Genomic DNA, 22,558 nt, shown 5'->3' with positions numbered 1-22,558 from the left:
GGCCTAATGGCCGATGTGATGAATGTGAAAGTGTATATATATGTGATAAGGCCTAATGGCCGATGTGATGAATGTGAAAGTGTATATATGTGATAAGGCCGAATGGCCAATGTGATGAATGTGAAAGTGTATATATATGTGATAAGGCCGAATGGCCAATGTGATGAATGTGAACATGTGTATGTGTGATAAGGCCGAATGGCCAATGTGATGAATGTGAACATGCATATATGAGATAAGGCCGAATGGCCAATGTGATGAATGTGAACATGTGTATGTATGATAAGGCCGAATGGCCAATGTGATGAATGTGAACATGTGTATGTGTGATAAGGCCGAATGGCCAATGTGATGAATGTGAACATGCATATATGAGATAAGGCCGAATGGCCAATGTGATGAATGTGAAAGTGTATATATGTGATAAGGCCGAATGGCCAATGTGATGGATGTGGAAGTGTATAAATGTGATAAGTCCCGAAGGGCAATTGTGTCAGTACTATATCCGGGTTAAAACCCCGCAGGCTTTATGCGAGAATATTATCCTGATTAATGTCCGTAGGCTTCGTGCTCGTACTATATCCGAGCTTTAAAGACCCGACGGCTAAATGCTAGGATTCAAGTAAGACTTTGATATTGAGTATCTGCATTAAGTTACCATCAAATAAGTATTATGTATTCAAGATGTTCAGGTACGTATTACTTACTCATCGGTGGAGTGATTTCGAGGTGAATTATCAGTATCAAAGAGGTAGGTAAATGTGATTAATATTATAACTCCAAATGTGAGAATAATCTAATTGGTAATGGTATGTTTGTATAATAAAGTATGCGATGAAATATTCTTATGTATTAGTGCATATTCTGCCCAAAAGCCTTATGATCTGAGTATGGGTTGGGTTGAGCTAGATGTGCTAGTACAAGGTAAGGATTATGATTTGTAAGCTTATATATATGTGATAAGGAATATGTTGGTTCTTTATGTGCCTATGGTAATTTAGTACTTGTCATGTTGAAATACTTAAAAGTATGGATGTGATTATGAACAAGTGGAAAGGATTATTGAAAGCTGAAAATCGATGAAGAATGTGCTTTGGAAATATTTGACCATCTAGGTTATTATTATTCGAAAGTATATATGTGGCAGCCAAGTGTTGCGTTTAATGATATTATAGATCGAGATGAAGCTCTAGATTAACTTCATCGAACAGTTGAAATGAATGACCAATGATAGTGATTGAGAACACTTTGTTTTGCTTAAAACTTACTAAGCATTAAATGCTTACTCCGTTCTTTGAATCTCTGTTTTATAGATTTTGGTTCGTCAGCTATCGGACTCGGGATTATTGAAGTCGAAGTTGCCCACACTATCAAAACTCTTTTGGTACACTTTTGGTTGAACTCTGAAAATGGCATGTATAGGACTACCCTTTTGTTGTTGGTCATGTACCATTCGGTTTTGTATAATTTTGGATAGCCATGCGAAAATGGCTTATATATGTTTGAGCATAATGTTATAATCATTTGGTATGGATATGGTTATTGAGAGGTGTGGATATGCTTAACAAGGATTGGCCATGGGAATGGTTAATCATTATCATAATTTGTGCTATTTATGCTAAAAGGGCTAGTTGAATCATGAAAACTATGAAATAGGTAAAGTCTACCTTAAAGGCAGATGCTGACAGCAGTAGTGATGTAGATTTGGAAAATCACTAAAAATAGTAGGAATGGAATTAAATAGTGAATAAATTATTTAAATGAACCTTGATGAATCCACTTTCATATGGAAGAAACGAAACGGTCATATGAGTGGTATTTAAGAGATAATTAGGTTTTCGTGAAACAGGGCCAGAACAGTTTCTGGATTCCCTGTTCCGACTTTGGAAATTCATTATAAATTAACCAGAGATAATTAGGAGTCATGCCATATATGTATAGATTCCTCTCTGAGTCTAGTTTCTATAGAAACAAACGGAATCAGTATTGAAGCCCTGTACAGGGAGATATCCAAATTGTAATGCATGAAGGTCAGTGTAGTCGCACCCTGTAACAGGGGAGACTTTAACTAATAAACTGTACTAATTGGCCCGACCAAAAATTCTAGAAAACAATATGTATATGGACATATGAGTCTAGTTTCAGGGAAAAATCACGAAACTGATTTTCGAGTTGTGAAACTCAAGATATGATTTTTAAGGTGACAGCGACACAGTTAGACAGCTGTCTGGAAATTTTTAAAATGGACTGCGATAGTAAGCGAATTTAGTCTGTGAACCCCTCGTGTCCGACTCCGGCAACGGTCTCGGGTACGGGGCGTTACATCTTGACCTCTTTTCCTAGGGTCCAAGGCGTTAAAGGGTGTTTTCTCTTATAATTCCTGAGGTGTCACTTGTTACCCTCATATTGGTTCCTGATTCCTTGCAAATTAGTTGGTTTATTATCTCATTATTATAGGTTGTCTTGAGCATGTTAATGTTTAGGTTGTTAGGTTTGCAGAATGAATATACGTGATATATGAATGACAAGTGTCTTGTCCATGTCATTCAGGTATGCAGTCCTAATGGATAGGCTTGTGAGGTTTTAGACTTGCAAGATGGTCCTCTTTAGTTAAAGACATTGACCTACTAGATCATAGGGACTCGAAGTGAGCTAATGAGGTATAGGTATAACAATTGCCTATAAATTTGCATTCCCTGAGGCATTAAACTTTTACAACCTGCTATTTGGATGTTGAGTATTTCTTTGGGTATTGTATGGTGACTTGGTACTTCTTGGTGTGAGGTGTATTTTCTATTGGGAGGCCACATGCTCATAAGGATTGTGGATATTTGGAGTTAGAAATATTTGAAGGACATTTTAGGAGCTTTAAAGTTTTAAAAATATTTGAAATAAATGCTATTTTGATAAGAGTGATTTAAGGTGAGATGTGCACTACAGTTGACATAATTGATGTGAGAGGAGATTGTACTAAGTGGTAGGCTACATGTCACTCTTTTACTAGTATGAGCGGTGACTTATTTGATAGCGTTTACCACATTCTCATAAGACGTCTTTATGCTTGTCCACTTTTCTAAACCTTTTTAAACTTACATTGACAAATCAAAGGAAAGATCGAAGTATGCAAGAGATGTTACATTTCACAAAGTAGGGTAAGGATGGGATGGTGATCAAACACATCCTAAATACCCATACATCCAATCTTTGCTTAGACAAGAAGAAGTTTATTTTAATTCGTCACCAATTTTCCAAAGAGTTCCCTTTTCCTATGAGATAGAAACTCCCCGACAATGATACCTACGGTCACATACTGCCTTTGACTGATGAATTTGTGATGAGGCAATTTTACAAGCTACGGTAAGGTAGCCATTTGGAGATGGAGAAGGTGATTAGCTTAAGGAATGCTTATATGCATTGCTTGTGGTGAAAGAGTCCCGATGGTTATACAGATAAGAACTTGGAGAGGAGACTTGGAGGCTCACACAATAGCATGTGGCCAAACTATCTTGACAAAGATGATAGGGTGAAGAGGATTTTGATAGGACAAATGAAGAGTCGGCTAGATTCTTGGTGTTGTACGCCCTTTTCCCCGAACAAAAATGGATGTTTAGTTCTTAGAATTGTGGTGGGATAGAGTTCTAGTTTGGGACTCAGTGTCTCGAAGCTAGAGAGTACTTAGGGCAAGACCATAATATTCTAGGGAATGGTTGTACTGAGGGTAATACTGTTGTTGATTGAACATACTATAGGGATAATGGTATTGTTGGCTAAGATTGTTGTTTCCCTAGGGGACTTGACCTTTCTGGTCAGCTTGGTTTTGAAAGTTGGGAAAGTTTTGGTTGCTAGGGAAGCTTGAAAAATTTTGGTTGTTGAGGTTGTTTAGGAAGTTTGTTATTGGGAAAGTTGATATTGGGAGAAGTCATCTTTCAACTAAATCTGAAGGTCGAGAATGAGCCCATACTCATGATACTAATTGTTGATATAATAATTAATTTGTGATAGTTTGTGATGGTTCACCAAGAGAGCGGAGAACCATAGATAAATTAGAACAACTAGAACGTGAGTATCAATAGAATATTAGAGAGAAGATGAGAATAGGAGTGAGTTGAAAGTTTAGTTAGGAGAGGTGTCTTGCCCCCTTTTCTCAAGGTCCAAAGGCTTTTAAATGGATTCTCTTTCATAGCTCCCAAGATGCCACGTGTGGTCCTCATATTACTTCTAGACTCCCTCCGAATTATTTAGTCTACTAATATCTTATCATCAGGTTATCCTAGACATGTTTTAATGTCTGGGCTGTCATGTCTAAGGCATGAATATATACGACGTGTAAGTAATAGATTTCTTATTTAAGTTAGGTATGTGGTCTCAATGAATGGGCCCGCTGGTGCTTCAAGTCGCAAGATGATGCTCCTTAGTCAAAGGTGTTGACCTACCAGATTATAGGCACGGAAAGTGGATTTGCAAGATATAAGTATAGCAATATTCAGTCCTCTTGATTCCAAGAGCAACTATGAGTGAATAGTGATAAAGCACCAAATTTTGGTCTCACTTTAAGTGCAGCAAAATCAACTGTAGTCCCAGTAACAGCAAATGAGTGAATGGTGATAAGCACCAAATTAGCAGGAGGGATAATAAAGGAGACAATCAAGCAAGTTATGCACTTTTAAGTGCTTAAACAACACCTGGAGTGGCAATGCAGATTGCAGTGCCACTCCCTGCCAGATTATCAAAGGCGTTATTTACAGTTCCCAGTTCAAGTAATCAGTTCACAAGAAATACGGTGATGTTGATGCCAATTACCAAAGCCTTAAAATGTAAAACACATGCAATAAAAAACCAGACCATTGCAAGCAAGATCTGTTGGAGACAGTGTTCATCTAGTTGATATGGTAAAGACTGATGCTTATAGATGAAAACCCAGTCTTCATCAAGTTAGGTTTGTTCAGCCAAACATCGTAGTCCTTTCTAATCCAGTGCTATACATAGAATTGGTGTTACTTGAACTGGACAAGAACTAATTCAACTGATAGTAAGGCAGGAGAAAACTTGGGAGAAAAAAGAAAATAAATTTTCTCCAAAAGTACATATGCATAGACATGAAAACATCTATGTACAACAAATACTTGTATCCTATACTCACCCCGAATAGCGGCTAAGATGGAACACAGGGCCATATAAGCCAAGGGACCTGTTAGTTCTCCCCAAAAATATAGCAGATATAGTGATGGCAACGGGACAGGGCAGGTCAGATTTTTGCCCGCTCTGACTCTGACCCGATATTCTACTGTTATGCTTCGACACCAACCCAACTTTGACTTTAAAAAAATTTAACTTGCCCCAAACCCAAAAATTAATTGTATACTAGACTTCAATCCAACACAACCCGAGTTCAAACTTTTTTATTTGAAATTGTGATTACTTAAATTAAAAAATATTTTAAAAAAAAATCATGCTTGAGATGACTAAGTAAAAATATATATATTACATCATAAAAAAAAAGGAAGGGAAATGAGAAGGGAGACTTGAAAAAATAAATTAAAATGAGAGGAAAGAAACTAGCGTGAAATGAGTAAAATTAGCAAAATGATATTGAAGTGATAAAGTTCAAGGATTTTTTAACCTAAATAATATTTAATAGAACATACAAGGGTAATTTCATAAATATCTTGGGGCAGGGCGGGCTCATACTAAACCTAACCCCAACCTGACCATTCTCTAAAGCTAACCTGCCCCGCCCTGAAACCCGATTTGAAGAGAAAAAACTGACCTTATCGGGTTGGATCAGCTCGGAACCCATAGGTTTCAGGCTTTTTTGGCATCCCTAAGCATATACAATTGGCTTAACTGTATGTGACTAAGGATCAATGCTAGTAAAGGCATTTTGAGCAAAATTCTGCATTTTTTCCTCTACTTGGGCAGAACAAATGACATGAAAACAAGTTCAGAGTTCTGCAATTATCTTTATGCATGCCTTTCATCTGTCTTAATAACAATGGTGATTCGTTGTCAGGCTGATGATGCAACTAATATTTACCACTTATTTCGGTTTCAGTTTAAACACTATTGATATCTGCTTACCAGAAAATGATAATAATGGGATTTATCATTGCTTCTTGCCCTAACAGGGGCCCTTTATACACCCAAAAATGGAGACTCAGCAACTAGAGTTCAATAACTAAAACCAGATTATTCAGCCTTCCTCTGGAACCATCATCTTTTCATGAGGCTCAAGAGTCTAGTGCCGCCTGTTTTGAAGCTAAGAAGCTATTGACTCTTTGTCTGCTTTGCCCTGTCACTGACCATTCTCTATTGCTGGTTCAGAGCTTTTCTGTGGTCTGATGCCGAGCCTTCGCTTGGATTCTGTAATCAACATTCAAAATAAACACATTGATTATTTAAGTTATAGCAGCTGAGATAATAAGAATAGAAAAGCAATAAACTGAGGGTTTACTTTTATTGGTAATTGAATGGCGAGTATATGCCAAAAACTCATCCCACTTGAAATTCCTAAGCTCTTGTTTTTCCTCCTTTGAAAGCTCGAAGTTAGGCTCCCTTCCACACATGAAAGCAGCTCTACATATAAAAAATATTATCTATCAACATAACTACTCAGTAAGACAGTAAGTTATATCACCTAAAAATCAACACTAGGAAACCGTCTTAGCAAAATACGAAATGGTAGAAACCAGGCATTGTTTACTTATAGTCGATGAAGAAATAAAAAAGAAAAACAAACAAATGAGAACACTTTACTAATCCTTTATAAAGACGCTAGGAATTGCATATGACTTCAACGCTTTTTCATACATACCATCCCATATTCTTGTGGAACTTGCATATGAATAGCGCTTCTTTGTATTTATCATCACTATACATGAATACTTTCAAAGAAATTCATTAATACCAATGAGAACGTACAATTATCCCTCATACCACCAAGTTAAGAGTGAAAACAAATGAATATATGGCTTCTTCATATCAGACATTGATATATAAAGCTTAAAGGTTATTTTGCATCCATATCAAACTATCCAACCTTCTTACTTTGTGCTACTGAAAAACAATATTTGTATAGGTAGTGATAAGAATTTCTGAAGTAATTCTAGTAGTAGTCATTACAAGCAAGATAAAAGTCAACTTATTACCTGTCATATAAGCGGGCAGCTTCTTCTTGCGAACCAACAGTGCCTAAGTGAATCTGTTTCTTGTCGACTTTTATTGCAGCTTGCCATTTCATGTTTTTGAAGTATACACCCCTCATCAGACAAGGTTCTTGGTTTTGAACATGCTTCCTTCGGTGCCGCTTCCTCCGTTTGATCAGTTGCCCTACAGACGATAACATTGTCCACAGACATCAGTCGTAACGTAGATGCTAAGAAGTAATTACATGTTTAATATGGAAGCAGCATGGAATGGACTCAGTTCTGAGATATGTAATTTCTTCTTTATTCTAACTAACGAAAGGGGTAAAAGTTAAAACACCGACACTTCCTCAAAATACTTCTCTATTTATATCAAACATGCAATTTATCAGAAGCAGCACCCTGAGCGAGCCCAAAGGGAGATAAAAGTCCAAAACTTGCTTGTCACAAGGATTCTACTACATAATACAGAACAGTACCAATTTTGGACATTAAACATTGGCAGAGCAAGGCATTTTATAACATCATTTCACAATGCGAATTCACCATACAGTAATTTCCGATACTGCAATACTGGAAATAGTTGTCCATACTACCAAACTTTGAAGAATGAATTGTGAAATAATCTTATTTTTCTTCTTTGGCATAAAGAAGCTTCTATGCTGGTGTCAAATCAGGGGTTCACAACAAGTGAGAGGCAAGAACAGTTTGCAGGAGTAAAGGGGAATGAGAGAAGGAAGCTTTTGATCTTGGGAGAGTTTTAGCCTAATCAGTGGAACATGGACCATTGCAAGGTTAATTTAGACTTCCATCATAAATGCAAATACAGCAAGGATGTAAATATTTCAAGCCATTTAAATCTGAAGGTACTTCTTTCTAGCCACTTAAATCTGATATGGAGGAACAGTAAACAAGTCTGACATAAGTAATTAGAAGCTAGTATCTCAAAATGCTTTGGTTCCATTAATCCCAAAGAGCACGTATAGCCAGACAAACTATCTTTTTAAACAGCTGCGTATGGACTTGGCTGTAAACCCACCAATATCATTTTAAAACACATGAATTTTCACTGTAATCCTCATTGAACAAATTCCAAGATATGCTTTCTTGTGGAATAAGAACAAGGAAACTTCAGTTTATAGGTAAACACCAGAGAGAAACTTCCAACAGAACTATTAGTTGAACTTCACAACCCAAAACTTGAATACAACACAGCCAGCAAAAATAGCTTTTCCCATAGGATCGGAGTGGGCAAAGAAAAGGTCCCAAACAAAGATCATGCAAAATGTGATTGGTTTAACATCAATTGATTCCCCGTTCTTTATGTTGTAATAGCATCTTTTTATGTTAGTACTTCCACATATGCCTGAGTTCCTTGTAGAATACAATATCCCATCATTTTATTATCTAATTTATATGTGGTCGTACATGTATATTAAACAGAAAGTGAGAGGCACTATTTTATTGTTCATTCTCTATGAAAGAGAAAAGAGTTAAGAAAAAGAATGAGAGGAGAGGGTGGAGAAAGGAAGGGAAGACCAAGACCAAGCCGTAAACAAGTAAAATTTTCTAGTCTTAACAATATTAACTAAACATGTGGAACGTGTTTCCTGAGAGACAAACCTGGAAAAGGTTGATTATGATGCTCTTTTGATGATCCAGAGCCAGAAACATTTGGGGATCCACAGCTAACCATAGGAATGCTTTTCTGAGAGAGCATCAAATAGTTGCATTTTAAGTGTAAGAATTGGACAGTACACGTCACTTGGTATTTATCTATCATGAAATTAAGAATCTATATCACTTGTATATTTATTATGAAGTTGCATTTAATGCATGCCAATTAAATAAATATGGGGGCACTTAAATATCATTTTAATTGACAGCCAAGTATTTTATCCTGTGAGTCTAGATCAACAAGGAAACATGAGGCATTAAATGACTATTTAGTAAGAATATTTCCCCAAGATGCATTCAACTGATCAGGCATTATCAGTTAATGGATTCATCATATTCTTTTTATTTCTCCAAAATGGCAGAGGAACCCCGGAATCCTTAGGATCACATATACGGAAAAGCTGCAAACACACAGGAAAAGATACTATACAACCAATTGCATATTTCCTATCAATTATGAGTAAAGAAATAATTCATTCTATTCAGTGGTTCTCATACAGCTCTGTTAAAGAAGTCAAAACAAGTAGCACATAGCCACATACCATGTCCTATGTTTTCTCATAGAAAAACCTTTAGCTCACTACTGTAAGACATGACCACACATGCCACCAAATAAATGGCTTGGATGTTCATATAACTAAAATTTACTACCCCTACTGTGGATATCAACCGATCACATGAAAAGATAAAGTTGTGACCACCTACAATGCAAGTATAGATAGAAATGCAATGGTGAAGGTAAAATGTAATCTCTGTCAGTAATCATCAACTACGAACACAGCTAAATTGCATATTACCAAACCTTCCTAAAATATGGAAATAAAGAAGGTTCATCACGGGGAAGAAAAATTCTTCCACAATGATGGATGGTCTTTCTTTTCTTCTCTTAATTTAGATGATGACTGATGAAATGAATCATTCCTAGAATTATTATAGTGGGAAAAAAAAACAGCAAATATATAATTGTGGACAAGGCTAAGTTACAACACCAGTTTAAGATTAGTAGAGCTTTAAAATATTGCAGAAATGAACAATGATTCATGATCCATACCAATATATTCTCTTTCCTCTCTTTTTTTCTTTTCAGTTTTCAAGAATACTAGTGAGACATTATTTAGGGAAGCATCCCTAGCCCCAGAAGAAGTGGGGAGGGAGGGATCAGCAAGCTGCCAAGTTCATACAATATGGTAAAAGAAACAGGAATACAAACAATACATGCAAACACAACTAAGAAGTAAGAAGAGAAATTAAAACAGTGAAACCATTTAATACTAAACTTGATCAATTGATTCATAATGCACTCTTACCCCATGCATACGGTTGATGGAATCTAAGGGCATAGGATGCACACTAACTGATTTTGCATTCTGGCTTGAAGTTTCAAGGGCATTTCCATTACCAAAAAATCTAGGAAGTGGAGTCAAAACAGAATTCTTCCCTACAAAAGGTCACTAAACTTGGTGAATGAAATTATTCAATCATAATTTAGAACTTGATTACAATTCAATCATGGTTAAACAAAATGGCAGATTGAAGGACACACTTTATGTAACACAATATAGTAATTTTCCTATTCATTGCTATCAATGGATGCAATTAGTTATACACGATAAAGTACATATCAACTAAAGTTTACCAGAGCAGAGTCCCAAGAGCTTGCGTCTGCGTAAGCTCACCATGTTGGCAACCTTTTACTCAGTAAACGATGGCTTAATTGATCGTCCTTTGCATCTGTCCTTGTGCCTGTGGCCTTATAAGTGGATTAAACAATTAGAAAATCATGAGCATTAAAGAAGAAAGAACCTGTTAGAAAATAAACAAGATGGCAGGTAAAAACAAAAGGCTATAGGAAACAGCTTCGTAAGATAAGTGGATCTAAGATATCACCTATTCAAGTTACTTATATAGCAAAATAAGAAAAAAAAGGTCAAGAGATGCAAGGAACGCCATCAGAACTACGAGTCAAAGCAAGTAATCTGATAATGAACCTAAGCAAAATAGAAGTGCCTGGTGAAACTCCCAAATGTTGATCCTCTTTTGTTATAAAATACTAATATCAAACCCTCATACTCCTTACGGAAATCGTTTGGCTGAAAACCAACTAGTTTGTCATTACACGTACGTTAGATTTTGATTTCAGTAATGCTACATAGAAAAGCAGGGGGTTAAATCTAAATCCCATGCACGGATTAGTCATCTAAGAAAAAACAACAAGGTTGAATCAGAGAAAAATATGAACAAACCAATCCAAATCGCACGAAACGTTTCCAGTCAACTCTTATTAAGATGGAATGGTATTCAGTTCTAAAAGTTAACCAGGCTTCGGATAAGGGGGCAGGATGACATGAAGCTCAACCATAGTTTTACTTTCTTTCTTTTTTTAATCAAGAAAAAAAGAGATAAATTCATCATAATTTGCATAAAGTAAAGCCAAAACTTTCATCATGTGCAGCTAACAAAGATGTCCAATGAGCCTGCCCAATAAAAATCCCAATTATCTCTCCCTGGAAAACAAGTCAAACCCACCAACCTACCACCTTTCATGGAAGTGAAGGCAGTTGAAAAACAAGAAAAACACAAAAAACCCAACCCCCAAAACACACAAAAATCAAAGTTCAAAAAAGAAACCCATACAAAGCCAAAGCCTATATGCCTAAAAAAAAAACTGGTCACGAGTCCATAACCAGGAAAAGCAAAAACAGCCCATTACAGCGAAGAACATAAATAAACAAAAAAGAAAGAAAGAAAAAGTCATTGTTCGTATCAATCGTTTGGTACCTGAGAAAGGGAAAGCAAAGGTGGTGGTTGAGACAGCGTAGAAACCGAGGAGAAACAGATAGAGAGAGAAGAAAAAAGGGATTAAAAACCAAAATCAGGTAAAAGAAAATTCAGGATTGATTGTTGCTAAAAGGAAATGAAGGAAAAGATGGTGAAAGAAGTAGAAGAGTGATTTGAAGAAGTTGGTAGTGGCGCATGCATCTACCACCTTTTGTTTGTTTGTTTTTGTTAAATCTTTCCGAGTTTTCAGTGAAAACCCATATTTATGAAAGGGTCGTGAGGCTGCTGAGATAAATTAAAGATAAAAATCAAAATCAAACAAAGCCAACAGCCAAGGCAAAGGCCAAGTCTTTGTGAGAAAATAAAGAGAGAATGTAGAATGTGAATAAGAACTTGCGAAGGGGAACGTTTACTTGTATTTTGTGAAACTTTATCTTTCCTATTTTGCCCCTCTTTTCTTTAGCCTTTGCCTTAGATTTCCCTTATTACACTTTAGCCTTATTACTAGATTATATTAATATTTTATATATATAAAAAGACCCAACATGTATATAAAAAATTTTAATTATCTAAATTTTTTATTATTGGATTTAGTTTAAATTATTTATTTTTTAAAAAATTATATTTTTTTAGTTAATTTATAATACCAACATAATAAAAAAATATTAATATAAACATTAATTAATTTTCAAGTAAAGTTTTATCTTTTATTTACATTCAAATACTTTTTTTTTTAAATTTTAAATATAAATTAAAGGATAATATTTTGGGGTTCAAATTATGATGTTAAATTTTATTTTGAAGTATAATATTTATCTAAATAAAATGATAAAATTTATAGGTTTTTTTCATTATTTAAACTTTTTTTATACTACCAATTATCTTTTAAATTTGGAAATTCGCTCGTTCATTGTTTGAATATTTTGATCTCATTAATTGATTTTATTATTTATAATACTTAATTTTATAATATTCAAATATAATTCTATTTTTTCTTGTTATTTCATTAGAAAAAAAAAACTCAAAAATGCAATCACTCCACACACAGGGTAAAACCAGAAAAATGTTTTAGGGTTGAAATTAAATTATAATTTTTATGATAGAATAGTATAATTTTTAAATGATTAAATTAAAATTTTATCATTTTTAGGGGTAAAGTGTAATTTTACCTTTACTAATTTAAAATTTTAAAAATTTTAAAAGTTCCCGACTCCACACAAGATGTGTGATAATATTTTATTAACATTTTTTAAAGTTTTTAATATTTATATTTTTTTTGTCAATTTGACCATTATTTTTTTTAGAGTTAAATTTACTCATTAACTTTTTGAAAAGAGTTAAATCATTTTGTTTAATGGAAAGTTTGACTAAAATATTTTTTTTTCAACAATGCTAGCTTGACAATCGACATAGCGGTCTGCGTGCACTTCATGCTGACATGAAATTATTTGTCTTATATATCACATCAATAAATAATTTAAAAATTATAAAAAAGTTAAAAGTTAGAAAATATAAAAAGTTCATAAAATTTAAAAAAAACACAGTACACGTGAATTACCATACAAGCTATTATGTTTAAATATTTAATGTTTTAGTTAATATTGCTATTAAAAACAACAATTCAAATTTTTTTTTTGAAAGATTGATGATCAGGGGTGAAGCCAAAATTTTTTTTTAGAGATGGTCAAAATGAAATTTTAATTTTTAATAGTCTATATCTTTATAATTTTTAAAGGATTAAATTATTTTTTTATAATTTTAGGGGGGCCAAAATGTAATTTTAATTTTACTAATTTAAAATTTTAAAATTTTCTAAAGGATAAAAACAACAATTCCGGGGGGCTAGCACCTCTATTAATGATCAAATTTAATTTTTTTTTAAAAATAAAAGTCAAATTTAACTTAAAAAGGAAAAAAATCAAATTAACAAAATAGATAAACGCTAAAAAGCTAATTTTATCATTATTTTTTAAAATAATAAAAATTATTTAAAAATCAAGTTCAAAATTGATATTAATCGATTTTTTTTAAATAATGGAGAGAACACAACTACATGGGTATCAAACGTTGAATCCCTCCTCAACCCATACATAGGAAGACAATGCGTTCAACGCACTTGAATCTACGTCCTTCTACATTTATAACAATATCAATGTCAATCGAGTTAAGACTCAATCGACAAAAACTTCTTTATTAGTCTGTGTGAAATTCAAAGACGAGCATTCTTCAAAACACAATAGATTAATCAAACTATTATTAATTTTATTAAATATTTTTTATATAAAACAAGATATTATTATATGGATAAATTTGAACAAATTACACATGTCACGTAATTATTTGTTAAGCATGATAAGTACATTCAAAGTACTAAAAGTAGTGACTATTATAAATCTATAAGCTAAGGGTGGGTAAAAAAATAAACTAAAAGGAAAGAAAAGGGATAGAGAAATAATTAAAAGTGGGCTGGTTGGTAGTGATCGAAGCCCACCAACGATGCGGTGATTGGTCTGTCAATGCCACGCCATATAAGCAGCTGGTGTTGTGTGGATGATGTCCCGCCAACCTCAACCTATACCTCTTTATTACTTATTATCTGAGGGCAGGCACACCCCTATTGGACCCAAAGTCTAAATATTGAAATTTGAAGGATTTTTTAGTTTAATTTGGTTTTTAAAGTTGCAAATCATTATTTCTATTAGTTAAACCCCATATTTAGAAGGATTTTTTTAGTTTAATTTGGTTCTTAAAGCTGCAAACCATTATTTTTATTAGTTAAATCCCTTTTTTTCTGTTATTGAAAAAGTAGTTACGAGTTTTTTTATTATTTGAGAAATTATAAAATGGTCATTCAATTATTAGTAATTTTTTTTAAATTATTTAACTATAAAAAATTACTAAATGGTCACTCAACAGTTTAAGTTTATCTTTTTTGAGTCATTCGATTATCTTAACGCGAAAAAAAACAGTAAATTTTCTTTAACAATTATATATATTATTTTTTATATTTTTTGCTCAATATATTTTTATTCTTAATAATGGGATTTGTAGATTGGATTTTAATGTGAATTCAATGTATTGTTTTTATTCGAGATATATCTAAAATTAATTGCAACTTTAAAATTACCAATTTCTTAAACAAAATAAAAAAAAAGGTTAAAGTACTAAAAATGTCACTTTTGTTTATCTCAGGTTACATTTTAGTTATTTATGTTTAAAATGTTACGTTTTAGTCACTTACGTTAACTTGTTGTAATATTTTAGTCACTGAGCCGTTAATTGGCGTTAATAGTACAACGGTAAGTTGACGTGACACGCTAAATCATCGTTTCAAACAAAAATTTTAGGTTAAATTATACATTCGGTCCCCATATTTTTTTCGTTTTGAGCAATTTAATTTTTTCTTTTATATTCTTTTAACTTTATTTTTTTCCTCTTTATTTTTCATTTTCTTTTGCTTCTCCCTTTGTTTTCCTCCCTTCTCCATCTCTATTTTCCACATAATTAATTCAAAGAAATGAGATTTCAAACATGAGGCATCTGCAAATTATGTCAAACAGTCAACTAAATGTTACTTGTTAATGTGTAGCATTTAACCATATAATAGATTAAGGGCTTGGTTGCATGAAAATCATTTGAGTCAGCTCTTGAAATTGCCATTGGAATATGGGGAAGGGAGAAGGGAACATATATATATAAAAAAAAAACTAAAAGAACATAAAAGGGATGGAGAAGGGCGAAAAACAGAGGGAGAAGTAGAAGAGAATGAAAAATAAAGAAAAAAAGTTAAAAGAACATAAAAGAAAAAAATAAATTGCTAGATATGAAAAAATATGGGGACCAATTGTATAATTTAACCTAAAATTTTTGTTTGAAATGATAGTTTAATGTGTCATGTCAGCTTACCGTTACACTGTTAACAACAATTAACAGCTCAGTAACTAAAATGTTACAACACGATAACAAAAGTGACTAAAATGTAACAATTCAAACATAAGCGACTAAAATGTAACCTGAAACAAAAAAAAGTGACTATTTTAATAATTTACCCTAAAAAATCAATAATTTGTGTTTAAAATATATAAAAATAAATAAATGTATTTCATAATACATTACATATTTTTTTCTCTAGTTTTTGGATTAATCAAAGATCACAACGTCTTCAGGAATCTTATTTTTTCTTTCTATTTTTAAAATTTTCATTTCCTTTTTATTTTTCAATTTTATATATTTTTAATATATATTTTATTTTTTTATGATTTTAACCCCAAAATATTATATAATTTTACAAAAAAAATTAAAAAATTATTTTTATTTTTAATTTGAATTTACATCCAACCAATGGAAAAAACAGTTATTCTATCCAAAGCTTGGCCATGGATAGGTCTGTGCGGGGCCTATGGACCATTTAACTTTTTTTTCAAGCTATTTTGTGGTTTAAATGGTAAATATATGACACCTAATTTTAAAGGTATAATTTAGAAAAGAAATTCAATGAGTGAAAGAAAGTATACTTGAGAGAAAGAAAATCTAGATGACCATTTTTCTAGCACCTATGTAAATAAACATGCCTTAATATTTTAGTTTTACATGAATTGTGTAAAAAGAATATTTATTATTCGTCATATTTTTATATTTTATATATATTTGATTATAAATTAATATTTTGTATAAAAATAAAATATTTAATGAAATGTCCAATATTTTAAGATAATATTTACCATTATTCAAATTTATTATTCTTTTGTTTCTATTTGAAATCGTATGTGAGTTTGTTTTATTTGGCTTCGCATAACCATTGTTACTCCTACCAATATCACTACTAGAATTAACTTAATTCCTATGATAAATCACTTTCACTTCAAATCATGGAAGGAGTGTTGGGATTTAGTGCCCTTAGTGTAATATTTTCGTCTAAGTATACATGTATTTTTTCAACAAATTGGTTTAATAAAACTATCCATTAATTATATTAATATCCTTTTTTTATTGTCTTCAACGTTTTTGAACACAAAACAAAACGAAAGTAAATATTGACTCACTGATTATCTAACGTTTAACTAATACTAAACAATATTACGTGGTTACATCGTAATACAGAAAGACAACTTGTATTGGTAAATGAATCAAAACATGTCCTTAGTCTAATCGGAAATGAGTAAACTGGTTGAAAGACTAATATGTTGTTTATTAAGTCCAATTGGATAGATGTTTTGTCTTGAGTATCGGAGCGGATAACTCTTAGAAGATAGATACATGGATGTAATTGACTAGACTGACAGTACATCGGACATGACCTAAGTAGAATAGATCCTAGATTCGTTTATAGATGTATTCACTTGTAATGTCCATAGTGTGACATACTTTAATCCTGAATGGGTGATAGATTATGTATGCCTAACAAGTATACTTTGATGTAAGTAAAAGTCCGAGTTCAAATAAATAAGGAACCGAAAGTTGGTGTGTCGGGTATACGCTTCTGTAGTATGTAGCATCATTCACAATAGTGGAATTCATAACTCAAATAATAGGTAAATGGTATCCTCTCATCGGCATTACATGATATGAAAAGCAAACGTGGCCATGGGTCATTTGTGTTGGATCCGATGCCCCCTAAGTGTAGTATTTTCATCTATATACACTTGTATTTTTTTCCGAACAGATTGATTTAATAAAACTACCCATAAATTACATTAATGCTCTTTGTATATTATCCTCAATGGTTTTAGAACGCAAAGCAAAATGAAAAAAATTATTGGCTCATTGGTTATCTAACGTTTAACTAATACTAAGCGGTATTACGTGGTTGGATCGTAAAACAAAAAGACAACTTATATTAGTAGATGAACCTAAACATGTCCTTTGTCTAATCGGAAATTAGCAAGCTGTAACATCCCAAATTTTTGGTTTAATGTTTGTAAAACTTTTTCAAGGTTGAATGATTGGCTTAGTGGTTAAAAGGAAACAATTAGACAATGCAATTTGCTTATGAGCCCGAGTTCAATTCCCTTCCCATGCAAATTGGCTTAATTTTTGCTAAATTTTCCCCTATCCTATTTTTACAGCCCAAGCCTAGTTAACCTAGGTAAAAATACATTTTTATTCATTTTTTAGCCTTTATTCATCTTTTCTCAACCCTAGTCATTCCACTCTTCCTCCTCTCTCAAAAATTTCTTCTTTTTCTTCCTTGTGTTGTTTAAACTATGGTGATCTTCACCATTTTTGTGCCTAATACTTTGCTATTGATTTCCACCCACCTTCCTGAGTATTTTAACCTCTTAAACGATCCTTGTTTCTACTCGTAAACCCTTCTTATTACCATTTATATTAGCCATCTTTATTACCCATTGCCGCCCCCTCTCCTCCACTCGAGGTGGTGATGGTAAATACTCTTTTTTTTTCCTTTTTTCCTTCTGTTTTTGGTGTTGATTTTGAGGTTGTATTTATAGCCAATGAAACTTATTTTTCCAGCCCTAAAAATCATATTTTTGGATGCCCCTAACCAGCCCTTAAATTTCTCATTTGTGTTAGGAAATATGCTCATATTGTAGTAAACATGTAATTATTTTCTATATATTTGAATAATGAATAAATAAATTTCACATTTCATGTAATGTCTTTTTTATTTCTGTCTTTCATATTTTGCATGCATAGCGAAATTGTGACAAGCAAATATTAGCTCATTGATTGTCTAAGTTCAAACTGATGATAAGTGGCATTGTAAGAAAGTTTAAATTACGAGAAAGACAACTTACTTCTATAGATAATCTAAACGAGTCCATAGTCCCGTAAAAGAATCAAAGTGAGCATTTGATTCAAATACTGAGAAGAATTATTATGTCGTCTACAATTCCATGATGAGATGGTTAATCTTGGCTATCGGAGTAGTTGACTCAATGGGTAGAGATATAGATGTATTCATTGGTAGAATGATATATTGGACTGGGCCCAAGATGAATTAATTCTGAATTCATTTGTGAATTAATTCACTTATGACATTCATAGTGTGATTTACCTAAATCTTGATTTAGTCACTAACCAAGAGTATGTAACTCATGTACTTTGGTATAAGTGGAGGCTTATACTCTAAAGATGATCGAGCCAATAGCTAGTATGTTGGATACATAACTTATGTATGGCATGTCTTTACTAGCAATAATGAAATTCATAGCTTAACTAAAGAGTTAATGGTATCTTCTCATTAGCATTGTGTGGATTAATACATATGGAACGTGGCCACGGGTTGCTTATTCTTGAACGAGCAATTTATCAAAGTCATTTGTTGATAGTGATCATATTAATCATTAAGAAGACACAATGGTGACAATGAGATAAAATAGGATTATATTGAGTTAAAGAATTTAACTCAAATGAATCAAGGATATCATATGAGGGTAACACACACATCACGAGGTCATTGGACAAAGCAGATGGATGAATTACTTTTGTAAAGAGTATAAAATAAGGAGTTTTCAATCTTGGTACTTCTTGTGGACTGATCCATGATTAAGTATTTGCGAAGTATCAGAACAATGCTTCTAGACATAATTGCAATTACTAAAGCCTATTTGCATATGTCCAATTGGTCCCTTCGCTAGCTCAACAAAAGCTCAATCAGACTGCATTTGAATTAGAAGAAAATTCTATGACTTTAAAAATAATTTAGTTGAGTCGATTTATTCGATGTGGAATTAAATTGAGCAGTCGTAATAATTATTCAACTAGGAAATTTGATTAAAAAATTTCTTGAAAAATGAATTTGGAAAATCTAATTGGTTTTTGAAAAAATTAATTTTGATAATGTAAAATTAAATTAATCAAATTAATTAAAATTAAAATGATATTTTTGGAAATTAATTTTTAAGTTAGACAATTAGCCTAATGAATAATTGAACTTGAAAATTGGACTTAAGATCGTAAATTGAGTCTGAAAGCTCAAAACCTAGATCAAGACCCAAAAACTGGTCAAATCAGACCTAGTATGTGAAATCAGACCAACGATCCAATCGGTGGCTGGACCAGACCGGTTGAGCCGTTACTATCTCAGACCAAACCGATAGAAATCACACCATGAATTTCACAAGTGAATTAATTCACAAATGGATTTAGAATCAATTCATCTTGGGTCCAGTCCAATGTATCATTCTGCCAATGAATACATCTATGTCTTTACCCGTGGAGTTAACTACTCCGATAGCCAAGACTAGTCATCTCTTCAATTGGAATTGTAGACAACATAATAATCATTCTCAGTATTTGAATAAATGTTCACTTTAATTCTTTTACGGGATTATGAACTCGTTTAGATTATCTACTGAAGTAAGTTATCTTTCTCGCAATGTAAACATTCTTACAATGCCACTTATCATCAGTTTGAACTTAGGCAATTAATGAGCTAATATTTGTTTGTCACAATTTTGCTATGCATGCAAAAAATGAAAGACAAAAATACAAAAGACATACCAATGAAATGTGAAATTTATCTATTCATTGTTCAAATACATAGAAAACAATTACAAGTTTAATACAATATGGACACATTTCCCAACATCCTTCACAACCTAAGCTCTAATACCAACTGTCATGGGGCCAGAACTTTAATCTCGCAATTCGTGCAGTATTAGGCGATACTTTCATTTCAAACATGACCAAACAGTTGAGGATTCATAAAGAATTCATCCAATGCACCAATTTATGTAGCGGAAATAAAAAATAGCCGCAAAAAACAATGCACGAGAAGTGTTTGAGTAAATGCTCTCAAAGAATTCTATTACTCTTAAGAATTTAAGATACAACATATAGTTTACAAGTGAGGGGGAGGCTTTCTATTTATAGTTGAGCTCCTCCAAAACCGACGATTTAAATCAAGTTACATTGACGAAGGAGATAAAGTCTATCCCTACAATCAAGGGATCTACAAGATTTACAATATCGAATCAAATATAAGCTTATCAGATATGATTCCCCTCAATCTTCTAAGATTCGTTTTTTCTATTTACCAAGGTAGTCTAACTTTCCATATTCGCATCATTGGGCCACCCATGCTTCAAATGGACATGCTTCTCTAACAGTTCTTTGAATCGGGTCAATTCTTGTGAGTCAAATGATCTCCATCTAAATAATAGACCTCCATGAAGTGCATTTTGTGCGATGGTCACAGACTTTGAACTGCGGTCTGTGACATTAGAATGATGATTGAGAGATTTGTATCCAACAATATTCTTAGTCCCTTAAATATTTAAAATTTGAGTGCGCATGTAAATTGTACCAAGTGTGAGATTTTTGGACTATGAAACAATATATTTAATATATTTACCGTAACAATATATAAACATGAAACACTATATTTAATATATATGTATTAAATTTAGTAAAAATATTTAATGTAATGTCGGTGTATGAATTTAATGGACCGTCAGTGAATCTCATCGTTAGATAAAATTAAAAATAGTAGACGACTTATAAATAAATACTAATAACTTTATTTAAATAAAATTAATATTACTTATAATTATTATATTTTTCTTGGGTTATAATTTAGAGTTTATGATTTAAGATTTAAGGTTTATATCATGCTTTAGGTTTCAAATTTTAGATTTCGAGTTTCGGGTTTATGTTTAAATAAAGTTTTAATATTTATTTTGATGTCTTCTACTATTTCTTATTTCAACAATGATGAAATATCGTGCTATTATTTACTAACGGTACATGAAAATTATGCAGTAACAATATATCAATTATTCGTTTATTATTTTTATATTATTAAACATGTATATTAATCTCCTTCTTCTTTTTTCTTTTTTTGCAAACCAAACATAACTATTCATATTTCACACTTTTTTTTTCTTTTTCTTTTAACTCTAAAAATAAGACTTACGTTATGAGAGTGAGGTAAAAGTAATTTGAAGTTGGGACGATCATAAGAATTTTATTATGGGGTAGATGGTTGTGAAACGAGAGTGCTACCATATTATCTTATTAGTTTTGGAAAATATGTAATCTTGGATATAAGAAAAAATATAAGTTAAAATATGTCATAAGTCTTTGTACTTTTTAAAAATTTAAAATCTAGTCCTTATATTTTCATTTTTAGGGATTTAGTCTCTATTTTCAAATTTCAAAATTCAGGTCAAACTGTTAATATTATTAAATTTTTTTGTGTGACATTTTGAAAAAAAAAACACTCACTTGATAGTCATGTAATTAAAAATGGCATTGTTATGAGCTTGAATTTAACAAAAAATATTTAACATTGTTAATAGTTGGACTCAAATTTTTTAATCTGAAAAACAGATAGATAAATTATTGGAAATGTAAGTATATGAACTAAATTCCAAATTTTTGAATAGTATTAAGACTTATGATATATTTAAGTACTTGATTTCTTAATTGACAATTAGACAAATCGACCCCCTAGACTTAAATTTTCTTTAAACTTTGAGCTTATTTTTGCTTCACCTTGGCTTGACCCATAGATGGCTTTATTCATGTAATTATATCTTTTTTTTTCCGATGAATGATGAAATTCATTAATCCAAGAATGCAATTAAACTGCTACAAAAGAACAAAAAAACCCTTATATAATAACTTTAAGCTATACAAACAAATTAATCAATGATAACCCAAGAAGCACAAAGTGAATAATTAACATGATCAGTTCTATTGATTAGTCTTCCTCCTAAACGAGCCCGCACAATCTCTTTAATTTGCACCAAGATAGCATCTTCAACCAAGAAAATGCACCAAAATACCTCTTGCTCCCCTATCTTCATATCACATACAAATATGCCCTCCAAGCTAACTCTTGCCTCCATGTAATACCCCGAAAATTTTTACAGTAAGATATTATCTTTGATATAGTAAGGAAGTAAAGTGACAAAAAGGAGAATTTTTAGTTATGACAACATTGGGAAGTATATTATGACATATTAATTAAAGAAAGGATTAAATTGCAAAAGTGA

The 22,558-nt window shown here is 32.2% G+C and overlaps 1 protein-coding gene across 4 annotated transcripts; it reads right to left on the bottom strand.

Annotated features, from left to right (window-relative positions):
* Window positions 1-5,932: 5,932 nt before the first annotated feature.
* Window positions 5,933-11,987, bottom strand: LOC107925707 (ethylene-responsive transcription factor-like protein At4g13040). Of its 4 annotated transcripts, none has more exons than XM_016856424.2 (7): window positions 11,598-11,987; window positions 10,456-10,569; window positions 10,127-10,257; window positions 8,766-8,850; window positions 7,146-7,326; window positions 6,452-6,573; window positions 5,933-6,360 (listed from the first exon to the last, which is right to left on the bottom strand). In XM_016856424.2, the coding sequence occupies exons 2-7, from the start codon at window positions 10,496-10,498 to the stop codon at window positions 6,293-6,295; spliced, it is 630 nt and encodes a 209-aa protein (XP_016711913.1). In that variant the 5' UTR covers window positions 10,499-10,569; window positions 11,598-11,987; the 3' UTR covers window positions 5,933-6,292. The 4 variants fall into 4 exon arrangements, with proteins under 4 accessions (XP_016711913.1, XP_016711914.1, XP_040953796.1 ...); XM_016856425.2 differs by having other exon boundaries at window positions 10,456-10,562; window positions 11,598-11,985; XM_041097862.1 differs by lacking the exon at window positions 11,598-11,987 and adding an exon at window positions 11,063-11,464.
* Between the last annotated feature and the right edge of the window lie 10,571 nt (window positions 11,988-22,558).

Source organism: Gossypium hirsutum, chromosome D07 (assembly GCF_007990345.1).
Source record: "Gossypium hirsutum isolate 1008001.06 chromosome D07, Gossypium_hirsutum_v2.1, whole genome shotgun sequence".
Lineage (NCBI taxonomy): Eukaryota > Viridiplantae > Streptophyta > Magnoliopsida > Malvales > Malvaceae > Gossypium > Gossypium hirsutum.
Note: the sequence above shows the minus strand (reverse complement) of the source record. Positions and strands in the feature narration are given on the sequence as shown.